This window comes from Vidua macroura, chromosome 1, assembly GCF_024509145.1.
Source record: "Vidua macroura isolate BioBank_ID:100142 chromosome 1, ASM2450914v1, whole genome shotgun sequence".
In the NCBI taxonomy this organism is placed as follows: Eukaryota; Metazoa; Chordata; class Aves; order Passeriformes; family Viduidae; genus Vidua; species Vidua macroura.
In genome coordinates this window covers 31397239-31419494 of record NC_071571.1, presented here as the reverse complement: position 1 = coordinate 31419494, position 22256 = coordinate 31397239, and the positions used below count along the sequence as shown (strand labels likewise).

General features: G+C 35.5%; 1 protein-coding gene across 3 annotated transcripts in view; it reads right to left on the bottom strand.

Annotated features, from left to right (window-relative positions):
• Window positions 1-497: 497 nt before the first annotated feature.
• Window positions 498-22256, bottom strand: part of SP4 (Sp4 transcription factor) — a 32654-nt gene continuing 10895 nt past the window's right edge. Inside the window, exons 4-8 of one of the 3 annotated variants that reach the window (XR_008437058.1) lie at window positions 10443-10671; window positions 10011-10210; window positions 8564-8930; window positions 2656-2821; window positions 498-753 (exon numbers count right to left, since the gene is read on the bottom strand). Coding sequence is in view for 1 of the 3 variants with exons in the window: in XM_053977259.1 (XP_053833234.1) it covers window positions 8683-8930; window positions 10011-10210; window positions 10443-10671 (677 nt within the window). In the remaining 2 variants the exon portion in view is untranslated. Of the gene's footprint in view, window positions 754-2654; window positions 2822-5709; window positions 8931-10010; window positions 10211-10442; window positions 10672-22256 lie in introns of those variants that run through there. The other 2 variants (XR_008437060.1, XM_053977259.1) reach the window with 2 other exon arrangements.

The following is a 22256-nucleotide window of genomic DNA, read 5'->3' as shown; positions in this document are numbered from 1 at the left end:
TCTCATCTCAAATATTCAGCAGAAAATCTAGGAGTGCACTTCAGCAAGAGTATGGATAAAAGCTTTGATGTAAATTTTCTAGTTAGCTACTGCAGCTGTAGCACAATAAATGCATGTATTCAACACTTTATATAGAGTGGATATTTGAATTTTTTAGTTGGCCAGTCAGATGGACAATTAACAGATTGTTAACAGACAAATTCAACAGTAATTTGAGATCATAATAATACATTTTGAGGGATATAAGGTGACAGTTGACTAGACATACGTGAAAAAAATATTGATCTCTAAGATCTCAGTGAAGTAGTATAATAGTGCTTTTGTTCTCTGAAATGAAAAAGGTTGGCACCTTCAAAACGTAATTTTCTGATCCCTATTAAAAACTGCCTGTAGAATTTTCATGGAAAGCTTTGTTTAGTTAGTTCAGCTGAGGGATCACATGGTACATTCTGTCAAGTCATTGAAATGAAGGGATTCATACAGATTATTGCAGTACATGTATTTTTATTTCTTCAATATGATAAAAAAGTAATCTCCAAATTCTTTTTCTGAACCTGTGACACATTTGAAATCTGTTACCAACTTCCACAATAACCTTCACTTTTGATTTTCCTCCATGTATCATTGCTGTCCAACTGGTAGGGGTTTGTTGCAATAAAAATTTGTCTCAGTCAGTTTCTTTTCACTGCATGTGTTCCTGTGTGTTTGCTAGATATCTCCTCAAGACCACAGATGATGATGATTTTTTTTTTCCTGCAGGGCATAAACAAAACTTGAAAAAATGGAAGAGATCAAACAGAGACAAGATTAAATTTAGCATTTTTGCAGGTAATGCCTCTTTACATATTGGCTTGTTACATACTCCATTGTTCTCTAGCTCTCTACTCTTCACATGCATATTGCCATGTCAGCTACCACCAATTAATTAGATAACAATCTAGACTAGAGTTCTTAAGAGTGAGAAACTTTATTCTAACACTGTGGTAATAGACTACTGTGCTAAAATAAGCAGAACATAGAGGCTATTGAACAGTCACAACTAAAGGAGGAACAAGGGTGCAATCACTAATTATTACTGGCTAAATAGCAATAATAAGTAGCAATCGTAGCAGCTTCTAGGCGATCCTCAGTGCCAAACTAATTTTGAAATCTGCAAATGTAAAAAGAGAAGACTACCCAAAGGTTTCAATCTTAGTTTCAGAAAAGGCTTCAGGCATTTATTTCAACGAAAGTGAAACTTAGAGACACCAGTGTATAAGTGTGGATTGCGTTTAATGCAAAAGTCATATTTACTACAATACATCTGAATAACACCACTTGAATGTTTTCAGTAAATTGACATTGGAGGCCAGTGAAATCAGTTCTACTCATATTTAAGAGCAGGAGCTTAAATGTATGATTATTTCACATCTTAAGCTCTTACAATTTAAACCAGAGTATTTTTATTCCATCAAGGCTATGAACTTTATTTCTATGTAGTTTCATGCTGCTATAAAAGAGAAAGAGAAAAAAAAAACTGAGAGAAATTGAATTTTTTCTCTGTAAGTAGAAAAATCTCTCTGGTTTATGACAATCTGTAAAAATTGATTGCTTCTCTTAATGTAAACAGATGGTAACATCCAGGATGATTGACATTTGCTATGTCCATGCACAGCTCCCAGGGGAATCTACTTTTAACCATATTCTACTCTGTCTGCAAGTCCAGCAGTAAGAAAAACAAATACTGTCAAGAATTTCCACTTTCAAAGACCTTCCAATAGTGAGTCTGAGTACTCTCTGACTTCTGCTCAAGATACAAAGAAGCTGCTAGCACCACATGCAAGGCCAATATTGTGTCAAAAGCATAAAAAAATGTGTATTTGCAAAGGGAAAATCCTACCTATTCTCCACCTCCTTCTAGCTCAACATGGTAATTACTTATGGTAACTACTGCTTTTCCTGTTTGTGTAGTATAATTTTAGACTCCATTCAGGTTTTAGTTCTTCAGTCTCCTGTTTTGTAATGTACTCTTTTTTTTTTTTTTCCTAATTAAGTATTTTATCACCCTTCTCATCCCATTCTCAGGTAATTCTTGCCTGCTTCAATTATCTTGACTTCTTTTCCCTTTATGAGCAGCAGTAAACTTGAGTGACTGCTGTCAATAAAAATGGAAGACTTCAGGGGGAAAATGTACACCAACCAGAATCCTGTTTATGCTCTAGCTACACCTTTTTTCTCCTTTAAATAAACACTTCTTCCACATCTAGTTATGGAAGTTTCCTGTTGGGAATTGACATAAAATGATGAAAAATCTGGCATGCCTAAGCAAAAATTACTGCAGTACAAAAGGAAAAAGAGTGACTGGAAAAAAATTACTTCACTTAGTTTGGCTTTCACTTTCTTGGCTTTTTTCCACTCACCTGTTTAATGTTGCATATTAATCCCTTAGATTATTAAAATTGTAAGCAGAGGATCTATTTTTGCAAGACTGAAGTAGAACTGACAAAAAGGAGTTAGTAAGAGGATAGTGTTTTATATATTTGGTGATGTACAAACTCAAGAACCTTTAAGTCCTGAAAGATGTATATGCCCACTTAGCAGACACACATATTAGCATCAATTTAAGTTAGGAAATTGAGCTGCGAAAGTAAATCAATACCTTATTAATTCACCTACTTTTAAAAAAATTCTGAATGTGTCTAGGTCTATGCAGAGAATGCTTCTCTTGCTACTTGCTTTCAGTAGTTTTAAGAATCTTACAGAACTTTGACAAATGCGTCAACACCAAAAGCTCGGCCAGCTTTGAGATCGGGTTCTTCCTTGAATTTGGTCCAACACTTTCCTTTAAAACACATACAAGAGACACAAGGTATGCATTCAACTGAAAACAACATAAAAATAAATGCTTAACAGAATTTTAGATCAGCAGCACAAACATTTTTTGATAAACACTCCCTGCCCTGCAAACTTTTATTTTAAACTGTAGCTTGGACTAAACTTCCATAATATGTGGGGATAGAACAGAGATCTCATTCAACTGAAATACTTTCCAAAGGAGTTTTCCAGTATAAATAAGGGAGAGCACTTTTTTTGTCTGGTCTATGTGTTTCTGCAATGTGTTTAGCAAGAAGCAAAAGGTTATTAAAATAAAAAGCTATAGTATTTGAAAATGCAATCAGAGAGGTCTTAATGGCAACCTAGGCTAGCATACAGCACAGAGGTATGAGGGAACAGATGCAAGGGAGAAAGTGAAAAAATCCAGAAATGCTGTAAAATGTGTATCTGGTAAAGAAATCTCTGAATATTTATGGTCTCCAATACACTTCAGTTAAGAACAGTTTCTTCTTCCTAGGACAAACGATAAAGGTTGAAACATTTTTTTATTTTTTAAAAGGTTGTGCTAAAATATTTTTGTAAGAAATTACTAAATGCTGAAGGCTAGGCATTTTCCATACACAGAAGTAGAAAAGATAGATACAGCTTTGAATTTGTATATTATAAATCTTACATTGCACACTGCTACTCATGTAAGTCAAAGAAACGCCTATGTTCCTTGACCTGACAATTTAGAAGTAGGTAAATTTTGGTACTTACTATGAAAACCATCCAACAAACCATAATAAACTGATCAGAAAAATGCCCATCACTGTATCAACAGTAGTTGGGCAAAGAAGCAATCCATCTGCTTGTGATAACCCCTGCTCTTTTTTTAGTGAGGCTCTTCTAGAAAAGGTATCTCGCTGTCTTCTCTCCATGGAAGGTGCTATCTAGCAAGCAAAGATAGCACATGCCAGCTCTAGGTCCCCACAGCACTTCCATTTTCATTGTCAAATCTCAGGATATCAGGAAATGATGCAAGTAGCTTTGAGGAAACGAAAAGGAATGGGAAGCAGGGACATGGAAGTTCAATGGAAGTTCAATTAGGAAGTTCAATATGAATTAACCCTGATATTTGCTACCTAGCGAGACAGAAAATAAAAGCTAATGGAATAAATATAAAATGTAACTTTAGATATTTTTAGCAATGCAAGTGAATTTACAACTGCAGATAGAAATACTCAATTTGGTGTCACACTTCATGATTTCCAGAGTAGAATGATCACATTTGAAGGACTAAAAGGGTAAAATGTAACATGCAGATTCATCCTTATGTAAGAATTTGTTATTTTCTGATATTGAATATTTGAAATGGTGTAAGCAGAGGACTAGTCTCTCACCAGTAATGTAGAATTTGCTTCAAAATGCACCACTGCCACAATACTAAAAAATTGGCCAAGGAAGACATTAGTTGGTCAGATGTCCATTTACTTTGAATTATGACATAGATTGACTTCAGAAGTTTGACATTCAAATAGAGGTCACTGAGAATTTAACAGGTATTTAATCAAACATATAATAAAGATATATCTTTCCTATATCTCAGGAAAGATGATTCTGTTTTGCAGTACAAGGTAAGAAGTCTCAAAGTATAAATTCATCTTTTGGAAAATGGAAGGAAGTGGCCTTCTTATGTGTATATGTGGAGGTTTAGGGACATGTTTTAGTGGTGGGATTTGCAGTGTTAGCTTTTCAGTTAAGCTCAATGATGTTAAAGGTCTTTTCCAACCTAAATGATCCTGTGATTCTCTATGCATTTCTTCCTTTGTGAAACAGCATTACTTATTTGCAGCAAAAGTATGGTAAAGTCTACCATAAAAACTTCCGGCATTTAAATAAAATAGTATATCATTATCATTAGAAATTTGGCATACCGTGAAAGTTATTTTAGTACAACACAATGCAGGAGCCTGTCGACATTTCACTGAGAAAAGCTCAATATCTTTTCTATGAGTTGAAGTCAGTGCTTTCAGGTTTCCATCTATTTGTTCTATTCATTCCCTGTGTGCGATACAGTGGCTTAATTCTTCGATTATTTATCTCTATCAAACTCAATTATCTTTCATTTTCTAAACTTGTATTTTATCTGTGTGTGTGTGCGTGTATATGCACATATTCCTTACCTTCAGAAATCTTTCCCTTTGGTTATTCCTTTGGTGTGTTCAGGAACAACCATAGCTTCCATTCACAAGAGCTGAACAAACCCCACAGAATTCATGCTGAGCTAGAATCTGCTGGTTTAATTCCCTGCTGGGAGTCTGCCAGTTGGGAAACGCTGACCAGCAAGTACAGGTCTTAATTACACAAATCCAGAAGCTGCTGCCAACCTTTCCCCATTGAGAAGCATTTGTTTTCTAGTGTTCTTCTTGATGAACAGATTATCATACAAACATTATTTATTGCTGCTTTATACTGTAAGCAATTAAATGAAGAAACCTTTTAAACTCAAGGGAACTTTAATAGGTTACTTGCAAAATGTTATTGCAGGCAACAACTTGTACATGATTTTAGTTCCAAACCCACCAAAAAAATTATACAAATCAGCATTGTAAAAGTGTCAGATTAATGCCATACAGGCTTTGCTGGCAGAATTAATTTCTAAATTCTAGATGTGGGGAAATGTTACTCTCATTTTTTTCCTTTTCCATTTTTTTTAGAAAAATTTACAAGTGAAATATTACTACAAAACTTTTTTTTTTTATAAGGAATTTTTGCAAAACATTTACATTTTTACCATCAACTATTTTTCTGTTTCAAAATCATTATGTAGATTTAATACCCTATGCTGCACATCAATTCTTGCGGGATGACAATTCAGTGACATGCATAAAAAAACACCACAAGGCATTAAAATGAAGACTTAAATACAAATATTGTTGCAATAAAACAGTTATAAAATTGAAAAATAGGACCTAAACATCATGCTTACTTAACTTTGACAAATTAACTTTTTCTCCTAGATTACACACTTTTATTACTGCTCTCGTGAAAGAATGTGATAAATAATGACTTAACACCAATTGCTAATGTAATCAGCAACACATACACAAACCTAACCAAAGAAAGTATATTGTAAGAAAAAAACTATTCTAACACTGGAGTTCTACCATGGTAAATACACTTTGCACTGATAATTACAATAAAGCAAAATTTTTAATGGTGGCAAAGGGAATGAACAGTGAAATGCCATTAAACAAGATACTACTGCACATCTGTGCCCTATTACTTACAACAGCTATATCCCACTGAGTCAAATAAAGGACATTGAAATTTACGATCCTTTTAAGACAGAAAAGTGGATTCAGAATGGTATGCAGAACAGACTGGCAGAATGTTTCTAATTCCAGCGGTAAAATGTGCACCTGCTAACACAAGTTAATGTACTTGAGATGCTATGAAGCCAACCAGATTTAGATTTGGATACATCTATAATAGGGATTCATTGCAGATTAAAAATTACTTCAGTTTCCTATCTGCATACATAAGTATGCATGAAAAAATTACATATGAAATGGTTGTGCAGAATGCTTGTAACTTCAGTTTACAAAACTGTTAACTTTTAGGAAATATGATATTAACATTAGGAAAGTTCTTTGCATAAAGTAATGTAGAGCACTGATTGTGAAGCATAATGATAAAATATATCTTTGACGTTTCATTTCCTTTATAATAAAATTAACAGTTAATACTACCTAATGTTCATCTGTATTAAATGTAACACCTAATTGATTCTGACATTTTAAATCCAGATACATCAGTTAAGAGTACTTTAAATAAAATATACAAAATAATGTACAAAACCCAACTAAAATTTAAAGACTCTGTTACAAGTCTAAAAAAGCTTTAAGAAACTTGAAATTTATAACCACAGTGTAAAATTGTTTTTCTTTAATCTCAAAGCTTTTTATGTAAACTGAAAGTATAAAATACCCTCAGCTTAGTATTTTGCTACAAAGGGCTGGCCTAAAGTGTACACAGTGTAAACAATGGTATTTCTTTTGCTTCAAAAATACAGATAACACCACAAGATTGATAAATTGTTCAGATGAGAAGTATATGCTCTTTAGGGAATGCACAGGGTACCTGTTACATCTTGCAAGCTAACAGCTACCACACACATTCTTCCTTTCATAATTTGTAGGGGAAAAAAATCATCTTGTTCTTCTTGCACTGTACTTCCTTCAGTTACATTAAAATATTTTGGTGTATAAATCTCCTTAAAAACTGGTCATGAGAATTTATTAACAAGTGACTGTAGATGTAAAAGGTTATATTTATGCCTAGATTTATGCCTAGGGGAAGTAATTAAAAATCCTGAGTATGAAATATTTGGCCATCTTTCCTCCTTGTACCTACTACTAATTTTCACATAGAAAATGCAATTTTTATTGTTGTTTTTTCTTTTTTTTTTTTTTTTTACTTTTCCTCTATATTCACTGTCACATCTGAAAATGTAATCAACCTTTGAAACCAAAAGTCATGTCCCAAAAAGATGATAATATTTCTCTTTTCCCAGTTTGTTTTGTGGTTGGAGGGTCAACATAAGACTTGATAAATAACAGATATTTATTACCAGCCTACATATTATCCTTGAAGAGAAAAGAGATGGCAATATTTAAGGGGAAAGAGAAAATGTTTACTTATTTCTTTCCTTATTAAAATGTGATCACTTTTTTTCTTTGGCTATTAAGTCAAAGCACAAAGAACTCAGCACATTAACCACAACATAATAAACTAGTATTTACAGAGAGAAGATATTGGACAACACTCAGTTGTCTGATTGATTTCCATGAGTTCTAACAAAATTAAAACAATCAAACACCTAAGGTCGAGTTTTTCAGATTCAAGTTATCTATGAGTTAGAAATGGGCCACAGATGATTTAAAATACAGAATCATACAACCACAGAATGGTTTGGGTTGGAATGGACCTTAAAGATCATCTAGTTCCAACCTCTTCGCCATGGGAAGGGAAATATAAAATGAAATGAGTTACCAAAAATTGACACAATTTTTTTTTTCATTCTACATAAAGATACCATTACTTTTGTAAATCATATGTTAATATCTTTCTATGGTTTTATCTTTCCTACTGTTTAGACTAATTCTACATAGCCTAGCTCTCCGCACGAAGAGAGGAATTAGAGCTCACTGATTGTCATTTATACACACTACTATAATGTAGTAGTCAAAATTAATCTGAGGCCCACCTCAGAACCACTTTGCAGCATGCATCACCCAGCTGCTATTTGAGTAATTCCAAAATTTGAGAAAAGATGGCCAAAATTAACTGATGTGTTGTATGGACTGAGCAAAACCCCAAAATATGTCCACTGTTGTTCATCCTGTGTTCTGTTTTGCTGTGCCTTATGGGAAAAGGATGCTCTCATTAAAATATTACAAATTTATGTTAAAAACAAAGTGCCTTCATCAAATGGTATTAATCCTAGTCAAGGTCCACCCAGTTTTACATTGATACTATCAGATTTTATAAACACATTAACATACAGTGCTAAAATAGGGGGGTAAAGATCACTTAAAATTGTTACGGAATATACAGATATATAACTAAAAAAGTACAGTATGGAAATATTATTCCTCTATCTGTTTATCCAGTCATCAATTTGCGCTGTTTGTATTTTTGAAATTTTTGTCTTGTTGCACCGGTGTACACTTCCCATGCTGACCCTCCAAACTGGAACACTTACAGAAGTCATGACTGAAAAAAAGATTTCCTGCTCTGTAATCCACTTTACCAGCCCACTTCCATATCCTGAAAGGTATGTAAACTTAAGTGCAGCACTAGGTGTCCATATAAATGATCCTTTCAGAATTCTTCCATGTTTGTTGAAACGTTAGGGGTTGCTGGGTTTGAATCTTGAGAAATGGCAGCAACTGTGACAATTCTTGGAGAACCAAGAACCTCAGTAACTGAAGAGTCCAGTTCTCCTGAGGTAACTATAGCAAGGGCTGTTCCACCACCCTTCTTGTTTTGATGAGTTTTGACATGTTTTGAGAGATGGTCACTTCGCATAAACCTTTTAGAACATTCTGGGCATTCAAATCTCTTTTCACCTTTTTAAAAAGAAGAAAACCAAAATGTTACGGAAAGAGAGCACTGAACACTGCTTGATCATCTGAATCTCACCCTATTCTATTCACTACTCGATGTCTCTTTAGAAGAACACCTTTCCCAACTGTCTCATTTCCCAGTGTGCTCTGTTCAGTCACAGGCTTCTGGCCACTACTCTTCACTACTAAAATGTTCTCAACAAGTATTTGCCATGCTGTGATCATCTGACGAGAAGTTTGAATTTCAGGACACCAGAGAATTTCCATAAACTTCCATAAACCTATCAGAGCAAGGGAGGTAAAAGCACTCAAAGAACAACTTGGTAGCATTTTTTAAGAATACTTTTGAAATGGAGATTACAGTGATGGGAAACAAATTTGGAAACATGAATTCCAATGTTCCATGAAGATGTATGAAATCTACACCAAGAGAGACAAATTCAATTTACCAAAAGGTCCTGTTACTGTTCAAATGTAATTAGTGCTTAGACATCAGGTGCTCCAAGTTGGGGGAGAAGGGACAGGGAGGGGGAGATACTCTCCTGGGGCTACAAATATGAAGGCTGATACAATTTTTCAGCTTTTAAGAGACCAACACTTCCATTCTGAACTGTTAAGAGACTTTGCTTTATCAGTTCCCATTTGAAACTCTAGGTAATTTCCCAAGAAAACCAAATCTAGTGTATGGACTAGGTTAATAAATTTCTTAAGGACTGAGCTAATCCAAGGGAGGAAACAATAACCCTGGTCCATGGCCAATCCTACGTGCCTGACCTAAATTTGTTACATTTAGATCAGGCACCAGCTAATGTACATCAGCTATCTATGATGAAATGGTCATCTCTTTCTAGCCTAGATACAAAAGAACAGTTGGAATAGATCCCTTTTTATTTCTATGATTTCACAATCAGCTTAAATTAATGAAAACTGGAATCTACCACTTCCTTGTTTTAAAGTTACTTTATTCACATTTAAGGGTAATTTTCAGCTAACTTAGTAAGTGAGAACCTTGATACCATTGTTTAACTATGGCCACTACGATTCAGACTTGCTGTACTATGGCTACAGAGCGGGAAGACCAACCTGTGTGGGTTCTTCTATGCCTTTGTAACTCATCACTCCTTGTGAATCGCTTGCCACAAAAAATCCAGTTGCAAACAAATGGTCTTTCACCGGTATGCCAGCGCAGATGTGCCCGAAGATGAGATGTCTTGCCATAAACTTTTCCACAACCTTCAATATGGCAGATATGCTGTTTCTTTTTTCCTGGCTCATTGCTGCCTCTAAAAAGATCGTATTTAAACAGCTAAGTAGTTATATTCTAAAACATTACCAGCTATTAGGAGAAACATTTCATGCAAAGAGGCAATTTTAATCCCTGTCTAAAAAAGCCCACACAAATGTACTTTCTAATAGAAAGCATTCAGAATCTAGGCAATACAGAACAATCTCGTTCCCAAATGAGGCAAGCTGTGATAAGGTGCTTAAATATATACTGATAAAAGTTACACTTACCTTCCTTCTCCCTCTCTGCAATTAGGACATGAGCAGGCAACTCTTCTCAGTCTCTTGCCAGGCTGCACTTCCTGGTCAGAAGCTTGTTGAGCTTGTTGAAGCTGCACTTGTGTTATCTGATCGGGACTAACAGCACCAATTGCTGCATTAGCAATGCCACCTACTGCTACCGTTACAGGAGCTATTGTGGCTTGCTGTACTTTTACTCCATCCTGTCCTTGCTGTTGACCTGTAAAATAAAATTTGTTTTTACCTTTTATTAGTCATTTCAATAAGTGAAATGCGCAAATAAATTTTACACATTTACATTCGGTGGAAAAAAAATCCACCTAATGTTAAGGGAAGCCACAAACAAAATATTAAATCCAGCCATTTTCCTGAAGTATTACCTACCTGCTAGTTTAATATAATTTGTTATTAAAACAGCACACAACTGCAAATTGCTGAAGATACTAAGAAAAATTAACTAGTTTAACAAATGTATTCTTTTTCTTAAAAGCTGAGATAGGGAATATCTTACACAGAAATATAGTTCAGTCAATTGCCAATTAATGTCTCTCAAATAACCTTTGAACTATATCTGCATTCAGAAAACTACAATTAACTAATTAACAAGTTGGCACTTTATGGCACTTACAGAATTGTCACTTCTCTTACAATCTGTCTTGAATCAACACTGAGACAGAAAGGAACTTCTGAATGAAAAAGAAACTTGGAACTAGACTTGAACAAGCTAACATACCAAAGTTTTTCTGAGACTGTTGTTTTGCAGGATTCTCTACTCAGGATGGGGTAACCCTGGTTAGATGTATAAATGGGGGGACAAGAAGCAAGAGCAGCCCTGGGGAATGAGATCTGGTGTTTGGGTTGATGGCAATCTGAAGATGAGTCAACAGTGTGCCCTGGCAGCCGAAAGGGCCAGCTGTACCCTGGGGTGCATCCAGCAGAGTGCAGTGAGCCAAGGGAGCGAAGTGACTGGGATGTGACTGTCCTGCTCTGCTTTGCATTGGTGCAGCCTCACCTCGAGCACTTTGTGCTGGTTTGGGTGCCTTAGTGGAAGAAGCACATCAAACTGTTAGAGTGTGTCCAGAGGAGGGCACCAAGATGATCAAAGGTCTCAAGGGCAAGATGTACAAGAAGCAGCTGAGGTCACTTGGTTTGTTCAGCTGGGAGAAGAGAAGGCTGAGGGGTGACCTCCACAAAGTCTACACCTTCAAGGGAGGCAGTGGAGGGAGAGGTGCTGAACTCCTCTCTCCTCTTTCTGGTGACTAGTGATAGGACATGAGGGAATGGCATGAATCTGCACCAGGGAAAGTTCAGGTGGGACATTAGGAAAAGGCTCTTCACTGAGAGGGTGGTTGATCACCAGAACAGCCTCCCCAGGGAAGGGATCAAATGTAATTCCAAGACTGATTTGATGAACGAAGAATTCAGCTTCTTGCACAAGTCCATTATCTCATTGGCTTTCTTGATCTAAGGAAATCTGGATTACTGGCTTGATATTAAAGCAAAAGAAACGATTCTAATATAGGTAAGAAGAGTAGTTTCTTGAACAACAATGTAATATTATGTTTGTGTTAAATTTTGTACTATACAGACTTAGAAAATACGTATAATAAACTAAATCTGACACAGAAATGACTTCCAGTCACAATATGACAAGATGCCAGCCCCCTTAGTAACAGGAATGGGACAAAAAATGCTGCCATTTTCAAAAATTCACTGCCTTCATACAACTGTGAAATTAAAGGAAATACTATCTCCTTATTCAGAGAGTGTAACAGGCAACCAGAATTCTTTAGAGCAGAATACAATATTTAAGACATGAAAGTCCTCAGTATTGAAGCATTCATTTAAAATTTAGAAATTCCTCAGGGATAACATGATTCAGAGATATTTGAATGGGTTTTAATGACTTCTGTAGCATCCATAACAGACACCACCAATGGGGATAAGAAGAACGCTCTCTCTGAAGCCTAAAGTGCCCAGCTACTGAGTTGACACATAACCCTGCATGGGACAATGACTACTTCGTTCACATGATTGCTGAGGGGTAACAGATGCTTGCACAGACTATCTTGTGTAACACCATGCTACCAGGCAGAGACAAAATCTAACACACATCACCTAACACCACCACATACATACATGCACATAAGTTAGTACTGAGGAACATGATATACAGAGAACCTCCCAAAGTGACTTGAGTTGTCATCTAAAGGCCACTGCTGGCTACAGGAAGCAGAATAAATCTGGTTTCTGCCTAGGTCAGTACCAGGTTATTTTCACCTGACGCACTGACCAAATTTTCCCAGTTATTTTCCTTAGTTTATGACTGGAAGTTGCATCTGATCTACCTAGATATGAATAAACATTAATTCCTTGTCTTCTTAAGAAGGCCACAAATACTGACAGACACCGAGTGTTTTCACTTCTCTGAAAAGAACAAGGACAAGCCCATAAGAGATAGCATTTGAACCCCACTTGCTATTGGACAGATAGTTAAAACAAACAAAAAATCTAAAAGGATTCTGGTATCAGCAGCAAAGAAAAAATAATTACAGGTTTAACCTTGAGTGCAGAGTCCCCATATATTTAGGATAGAACCACGTCTTTATTTTCAGAATAGCAATGTACTAGAAATATATTTATTTCCCATACTTTAATAGGAAAGAAAAGCACTCATGACACTCCTTGAGGGAGAATATGATAGGGTAAGAAAACATCATGATATAAATGTAAATAGTAGTATCAAGTACTTTGGTCTAACAGTGGCTGAAGAGGGTATTAGAGCTCCCAAAGAAAGTACTGGTCCTGGGGCAACTCCTTGTCAGGCTGTTAAGCTGTTGGAACACTGAATGCTATAAACAGCCACAGTCAAAAAAAGGCTAATAATTTTTTAATATATAAAATGCTTATCCTAATATGATAACATTCATATGATAATATGATTGCTTGTGATAAAAACCAGTTGCACTTTCTAGTGAGCCAAAGGTAAATGAAAAGAAGAACTTGCTCAATGTGCAGTCTTTCACAGAGCACAATCCACTTCCCATCTGTTAAACATACCCGAGGTGCAAAATCCTTTAATTCACAGAACAGCACTATAAATGAAGCATCTGTGAATGGTCACTACAAAAGTTAAAGATATAACATATATTGTGACCTACTGCAGCCTCCTATTCTATTTTCATTATCAGTCACATTTCTGAGTACACTGTTAAGAATTACACTTTATTACAGTCTCTTAGAAGGATGACTCCATTTACGCCACAAAGTCCTATTGGAGCAAAGAAGCCCTGAGACCTAATCAGTCTGTGGTCAGAAGTTCCATTGAAGAGGATAATTATCTCTTTCTCTCTGATTTTCTTGAATTGATATTAAAGTTCCGATGCAACTTTTCCCGGGCTGCTGTCCCGAGGTGACTTTATGATGTGGTATCCTGGTACCCCCATTGTCTGCAATTTGTTCATAAAGGGCCCTGTAGCTAAACTAGGGCCAGAGAGAACGAAGGGGAGAAGGAGAAGATGCACACCATTTATCGGCAGAAACTTCATTTTTACTCCCGTGAAATTCGTTTTCTCACAGACTGTGCTGCCTAGCACAGACAGCGAGAGAAAGGTAAGGCTCTCAGAGTGCTCTTGGAGTTCACAGCCGTGTAGCTGGGAAGAGCAAATGAAGAGTCTTTCTTTACTTTTAAACTAGCTTCTAGTTCATTAGCTGAGACAACAAGTTCAACAAGTTTTTCTCTAGACTGTGGCTTCTTCAGAGGAACTGTTCAACTCTGCTGCTCCGGCCTAGAAGACCAATACTGAGGACCCACGCCAGCAAACGCCAGCATGGAGAGGCCCACATCCTGCCCCACCCTGGACACTGCCTTGCCAGCTCCTATCCCAGAAAAAGCCATGCCTACAAAAAAACCTTTAGACTCTGAATCTACCATCTCTTCAGAGCAAAGAGAGGTTTTATTGTTTAATATTTTTTTTTTTCATGTTTGTGAGTACTTTGCTCATTAAATAAAACAGTTTTTCCCACTTCTCTCAAAGAAAATTTACCCCCAAACTGGCTGGGGGAGGGACCACTTGAATCTACTTTCTAAAGAGACCCCTTCAAAAGCTTCCTCCCTAAATTCACCCTAAACCAAGAGCTGTCAAACCAAGGCTTTTCAAGTAAGATGTGAATTGAGACACTTGAATCCTGAGGAGGATGACTCCCGTTCTCATCCCATGATTACTGGTTAATATTCAAAATATAATTCTAGGATATGACAAATAATTTATAGAGAAGCCTATTTCAGCATTTCTAAAAATCTAATATATTTTGCTGATTCCATATGAACCAACGTTCACTGTCCAAGTACTAAGACAACCAACTACACAAGGGTCTTTTGACACTTCTTCAGAGTATCAAGCCCCACTGCTGACACACACTTTACCTTTCTGAACTTTCTTTCTCCCATGTGAGGACAGGGCATATCTTGGAATACAGGATACACACTACTGAGCTACAACCTTAATCTATTTATTAAACATAATACAGTGACGCATTTGAATAGAAATTATTCACAATAACGAGAAAAATTACAATAAAAATACAAAGGGGACAATTCCAAGTAAGGTTGCTCAGGCAGACAATTACACTCCCCATATGGTTTCAGTTAAACAGTAATAAGATGACTGCTCTTTAGCTAGCATTAACTAGTTGTAACACTTTCTAATATGCATATTGATTTTTCTTCTTTAAATTAATCTCATGGAGTCACTATTTTAAACTCTCTTCCCTTGAATTCCACTTACTAAATTCAGAACAGAAGGTGCTGAAGCTCTCAAAATACCATGCAAATTGCCTTATTTGAAGAACCAAGCCACAACATTCAATAAGCAAATCTAGTTTTTTGAGGTAAAAGAGTAACTGAAGAAAGCACACATACACAATAAATATTCTTCGTCAGAGCTTTACGCAGCTATGAGAAAAAAGACTGAGAAATTCAGTAATGTAATTACTGGACTGAATTTTTGTTTTGAACTCCTGAGAGAGCACTCCAACAAGCTAGCACACTAGTAATACGCAGGGTAGAAATGTATCTATTCTCATTTTAAAGCTGTTAAATAAAAGTCTTTGTTCTTTGAGAATAATAGGAATGTATTTTAGACCAGCTGAAATATCTTTTCTCCAGAAGAAAAATCAGAAAATTTTCACAAAACAGCTGACAGAACATGCCCAAAATCTCAAAGTGAGTCTGCTATAGTCTTGAGTTGTATGGGATTTTTTTTACATTATATACTAGAGTTCTAGGGATCACTAGGGGATTTAACTTTTACATCACTTGCACTTATTAAAGAGGAAGAAAAACAAAGGGAATATAAATGGAAGATAAGAGAATTTAATTATTTCTTAAATCACCTCTACCAAAGAAAAGATACTGAGAAAATGTTGATATGAGTTTGTCAGCAGCCTACTAAATTAAATGAGAGCAACTTCTAGAAGTTTAAAACAGAGAGGATTTTTCAGTTGAAAGTATCTAGGTCTAAACTGGCTTCTTATTTGAAAAAAAAAAAACAACAAAAAAAAAAACAAACCCAACAAACAAACCTGCTCACTCTAAAACAGATATAATAATGCTAATGTTATTCATACAGGAAGAGAATGATCTCTTGACACTTTCTAGATGGAGGAAAAAAGGCTTATTAAAAATATTCCTTTCAATGTCTTACTAGAGGCATTAAATGCTATTTAAAGCCTTCCAGAAATGCTGCTACAATCAGGAGATCACTTGAAATTGCTTCTCCCTGACATATTCCAAGCCACAAGACCTGATATCACTACACTTCACCATTCATAATCAAACCCTTCAGTAACAACAGCTCATGTTTCAGCACACGTTTCAGAAAGGGGCCTAAACAAATCAGTCTGTGAGGCAACAAAGTCACACTTCAGTTCATGTATGTTATTCTGTATGAGCTGTGAAAGCAGTCATTGCACACTGACATCTGCTTTTGGAATAGAGAAAGTTTTCTCAAGTTCCCATGATTTCTTTAATAAGGATTCCTGAAATTGTGAAATACCTTGATTAAAAAAAATATCGCTGAACTTGCACATGTCTGAGCTTTATTGAATATACTGTGAGGATAGAAAGGTAAGTTACAACCAAATGTTACAAAATAACAATGATACAAAACAATATTGATACTAAATTGCATTTCATTTGCTCTCAGGCCTAAATTCTCTCTTGCTACTGAAAAGTAACTATTTCACCATAGGAGAAAATGCATACAGCAAGGAAACCTGTTATAGTATTTACTTTACAAATCCAGTGCAACAGAAATCTCACTCAGTGCATTACAAATATGATGACTGAATAGAATTTTTTTTAAGCTTCCAAATAAAAGAACCTGCATGATCTTAATCACTAATCTTTCCCACTTAAGCCATTAAGTAACTACATTACTTATTAACATGAGATACAGGATTATCAAGATAAATAATTTTATTCTTCATCATCACTTGCTCAGCTTTCCAATTTTGCAGTAAAATTGCATCTTAGCAGGTAAAACTCACATGTACTTTCCCATACATGAGTTTGTAACACATTCATGCAAGAAAATTTAACAACTTTAAGGAATTACTATGAAACCAAATAATATACACACATATCGCATTTTCCATTAAAAATGAATTTGCAAAACCATAACAGCACTTGAATGATTTAAGAAAGCTAATGCATGGTACTTAAAATGTACTTCTCTACAGAATGATTGACCACTGGTTATTAGGCTTGGCCATCCATTATAAGCAAACCAATCTTCCTTTTACCACACACTACACCTGCTTTCCGACTCTTGCTCACCTGAAGTAGCAGGCACAAAACTCAGTTGACTCTCTGAGGCAAATAGGGCAGAAGGGAAAGAAAAGGACTTAACTTTATTGATCTACAGAAATCATGAGAGTAAAGCATTAGAAAATTGGATCTCGGAAAGAAGAGAAATTTAAGACTAAGAAAAGGATACTTCTAAGTTCTGGTACATAGTTCCTCAGAAAAAAAATTATATATTTCCTGTTGCTATTGTGCAATCAATGTTTAGCAGGCAAAAGATGAGAGCATCAATGACAGTTATCTCAGTAGAGTGCACCTTACTGCAAAATCTGAGAAACACTTGGCAAAATGTACCTAGAGCTACAGTGGATAGTGCTGCAAAGAAGAAAATTTTTTCAACTGTGTATTCTAAAAAGCAAAGAAAAGGCTGCAGTTAGAATCCATAATTCAATGCATATTACTATAAGACAGTCTGCAGAGTTCCAAAGCTATACAGGCATCAGAGCTGATGCAGCAACTCACCCATTAACAACTCATTGATAGAAAGCAATGGGGAAAAAAATTCTCATCTTCCTTTGCCCTGTATACACCAGGTACTGTAAGCTTGAAAACATCCTTTAATATTCTTTTTCCACAAAGACATAAATGTAATTTACACTAAGATGATATCTATATACTTTATATATTTATTTGTAGTACAATATACTTATAATAACATGTTTATATGATATAATAGAATATAATGTTTTGATTAAGGTATAACCAAGTTTTAAATATTGTTTAAAACTATGTGCCAATATAGTTAGAGATCCTCAATTTAAAAAAAAAAATCTACTATGAAGGAGGTTGCATGCTGAAAAAAGAAGCATAAATCACATTTAAAAAATGACATACATGTAAAGACAACACTGAATTTAAATACTTACAAGGATGATGATACAGTATGCTGACAATTCTGCTCTCTCTTCTAAGCAGTGGTTAATAAAGATTTTTGAAGAAACAATAGGTGACAAAAGAAGAATTGCCCAGAACAGACACTGCAAGTATTGATAAAAGGGATTCACACATTCTGTAGAGAAGATCAGTTTGGAGTAAGGAGAGGAACTGGATTCACCCAGCTACTACAGGGGTCATCACAAATCACAGCATTGTGTCCAGATGCTACTACAAGCAGAAAGTTTCCTGTGCAAACTGCAGCACCAAATAGACAACTGTCTTTTCTACCTCCTACAGGGGCACTGCAGCAAGTTTCTATCTTTTGTCTACAGCTAACTTTGTCAAGATTTGTAAGAACTTGTTATACTCTTTTTCAAGAGACTTTTAAGTCTCAGTGTGTTGAAAAATTACTGAACTGCATAGTAACTATGCTGAACTTCTGTTGAAAGTACTGCTTTAAGAGTAAAGTTTAAGACAATAAAGGTAGAAGGGTTTAGGTATTTTTAAAAATATGAAGTTTTTTTATCCTTTAGTGCAAGAATCATATTGGTAACCAAAAAAAAAAAAATCAAACCAATGCCCCAAAAGTTTCACCAAGTTACTTTAATTATTTTTCAAAAATGTAAGGCTTTACCCAAGTGCTTTAGGACAACCTGAGGGCAGTTCAGTACTTTGAGCCAGAAAATAAGTTTTCCCAGCTGGTAAGACCTTTAATTAAACTGAAAACAAGTGTACTTTTTATTACTTTATTAAACATAGGAAAGAGCTACCAGAAATACAACACAGAAAGACCCATACAAAACCAATATAAAAAAATCAAACACAGAGCTAGAACTACAATTTCACAAAATTTAGTCTTGAACAACCAACTGGTGGTTTCAGTTAAAGCAAGGCAATGTCTCTGGTTGTTTTGGATACTCTGACTTCAAATGAAAAGAAAATAAGGTCAATTTATTAAGTATTCTAAAGAAGGAGATGGAATCAGAAAAGTAACTTGTTTTACTAATGAAAAGAGACCCTTCCAAAAAAAACCTTGATTTTCATCATTATTGAAAAAACAGTCAAAAAGTATATTTAGAGTGAGTGTCCAAGAACACTTCTTGCATTGATGAACACAAGTACTTCCTGCATGCTGAAACTTAGAGCAACAGCTGAAAACCCAAGTACCAGCTGTGCTGCAAAGTACCAGACACACTGCATGGAAACTAGCAGCAGATGTAAGAAATTGAGATTCTTAGATTTGCTTTTATGGAACATCTACCTCTGCCCCATCCCCTTGCCCCAATTCTCAGATTATTCTACAGCTTATAGCCACAACAGAACATGGCCAAGCTCTTTCCTTCAGCTCTTCCCCCCAACTCTTAAACATGGGTAGGACTAGAAAGAAGCCTGTGGACTGTCTGTCTCCACAGTCTGACTGTGGAGCTCAATAACTGACAAACTGAAAAAAAAACCCCAAAAAATCCCAAAACAAAACAAAAATCAAATGATATCTTACACACTTCTGCCATATGGCAATAAAAATGCACTCAGAAAGTATAATTTTCTGCATCTCCATTCAATTAATGAGTATTGCCATGAAGTAGTAATAACTGAGTCTTGAAAGGACAGAAGTAAGTTAACCTGAAAAAATATAAGCTAATGTTCCAGTACTCTATTTGGATTTTGGGAGGTAGGCTGGGAGCTTTTCTGGGTGGATATTATGGGATTTTGACTATGCTTTAGCTGGCTTACATATTTTACACTTGACTAGAAGGTTCATGAATTTCCTTCAAGTAAATATTTTGTCTGTATGAAATATTATGTTGATCAAGATAAAAGTAAATATGAAAAAAAAGCAAAGAGATTAAATGGAATTTAAAGGATATTATGAGGAAAAAAACCAAGATTCATAAAACATTTTTAAAGATCTTATACAGCAAGACTTAACATGAGCCACAAGCTTTGGTTTTATTAACAGCCAATGGATGAATAGGCTGACCAATATTAAAACTAACTCATTTATTAAAGATGTAAAAACTGAAACTTTGTTATAGCTTTCATCAGGCAAGGACCAACAAGATCACATATTATGGAATTACAAAAGAAGGGCCAAATAAATCTGTAAGATCCAAACCCATGAAAGTTCTGAGATTTTCTGTAACACTGTTAACCCTACGAAACTGTTTACCTAGTCTTGTTTTTTGGATCAGAACAAAGTGAAAAGCTTCATGTTTTTGTCAGTTACTTCATGATGATCAAAGAAACAAGAAAATCAAGGCCCATTTCTCTTGAACTTCAGTATTTTTCTCAAGGGAAAAGCAGTCACATCATCACTTGAAACTATAATTAAGGAAACTCAGGCTTGTACTTAATGTGTATCCCAAGGGTTTTTTTGGCAGGAAGATATTAACTGATAATTCTCTCTTTACAACAAAATACTAGTCTGCCAATCTATGAAGATTAAATATGCATGTAGGGGTGATACAGTTTTCCCAATGACCAACTGATCAATGTGCATGACTGTTATCAGCTTAAACACCAGCAGCATTAAACACCAGAGGAAACTCCACTGTTAGGAACAGATGCATACGGAAATCAATGTAACTGTATAACCATACCCCAAACTAAACTAAGCTTGTGCTCTGATGCCACATTTCTCAAGAGACTAGAGATGTCCAGAGCTACTGTTTTGGTATGTGTCATAACCAGAGAAAAATATTAATTTTAAAAATTATACTCCATTATACAGTCCTGACTACTTCCAAAGCTACCATGCTATAGCATATAAATCAAGCTACTTTTATTAACTAATTTATCCATTAAAATAATTGACCACTAAAAAAAAAGAGCTGTTTTTCAATAATCATAGAACACCCTGAGTTGGAAGGGCCCACAAGCATCATCAAGTCCAACGCCTGGCTCTCCACAGGGCAACCCCTAATAATAACACTGTTTTACTTGAAATTAATATTCCTCTTAGAACACAACACCCCATTCCATATACAGTTATCTTTTTTCAGTAATCACCACTGCTATTAAAATGTTTTTTAATATATTAAAACAGTAAGAAATTATTTATTACATCTACCAGCTCCAAAATCATACAAGACTTAGAACTCCAAAATTTAAGTTACAAAGAGGAAGCTGTTGAAATGAAATTCTGAATATGCTTCTTGTCTTTCCCTCGCACCAGGTGGTAATGCAAGAACAAGAAGGTTGGCTTAGTGCAGATCTAAGTATGCTTTAACAAAGAAAAAAATACTAACAAGCTGTTGAAGATGTGCTGTGTCACTCAATTCATTTGCCTGGCATTTTATGAACAAGAAAGCTCAGCCAATTCTTTTCCTGTTCTATATTCTCCAGTTTCTGACAACAGGGATTGAGAGAGGGGATAGCAAAACCCAACATTCTCAAGACAGGGCTTACATTTAAGGCTTACATTTTGTTCTTCAAGTTTATAGCATAAAAATAGCTCATTATAAACCTATTTTACCTCACAATTATGAGAAAAGTTGGTACTTGAAATGCTTCCCCTTCCCACCTTATTTTAGAATTAATGATAAAGTCATGCCTTGCTACTCATAGGTCAGGCAGAAAAGGCTAGTTTTACTGAGGCATAATTACCAGGTTATTCTCCATTGGCAATTTATCCGAACAGGCAGATTGCACGTTCCTTAGGCATCAAGTTCAGAACCACTATATTGACTATTTTATTTTTGTGCTAACACCACCATGGCTAATGTTTGTTTTCAACTGCCGTTTGTTGTCAAACTGTTTCTGCCACTGTATTGAATTTCAGTTTAAGAAAACCCCATAACCAAAGCAATTTTGCCATTAGGAGACTAAATGCTTCTCCTGTAATTACTTTGAAATATTTGAAAAGGATGCCAGCACTATAATATTTAGAACATTGTGGTTCTGCAACAATTCTCAGCTCGAGGCAGCCTGAGAACAGTTGTGACTTTTCATTACTTGGGAAAAAGTATGCTACATTTCTATACTCCTCCCATACACTCTCAGAATGCCAAGTCACATACTATGAAGTAAAAAACTAAGACATACTCCTTTTTTTGCTTGTTTGT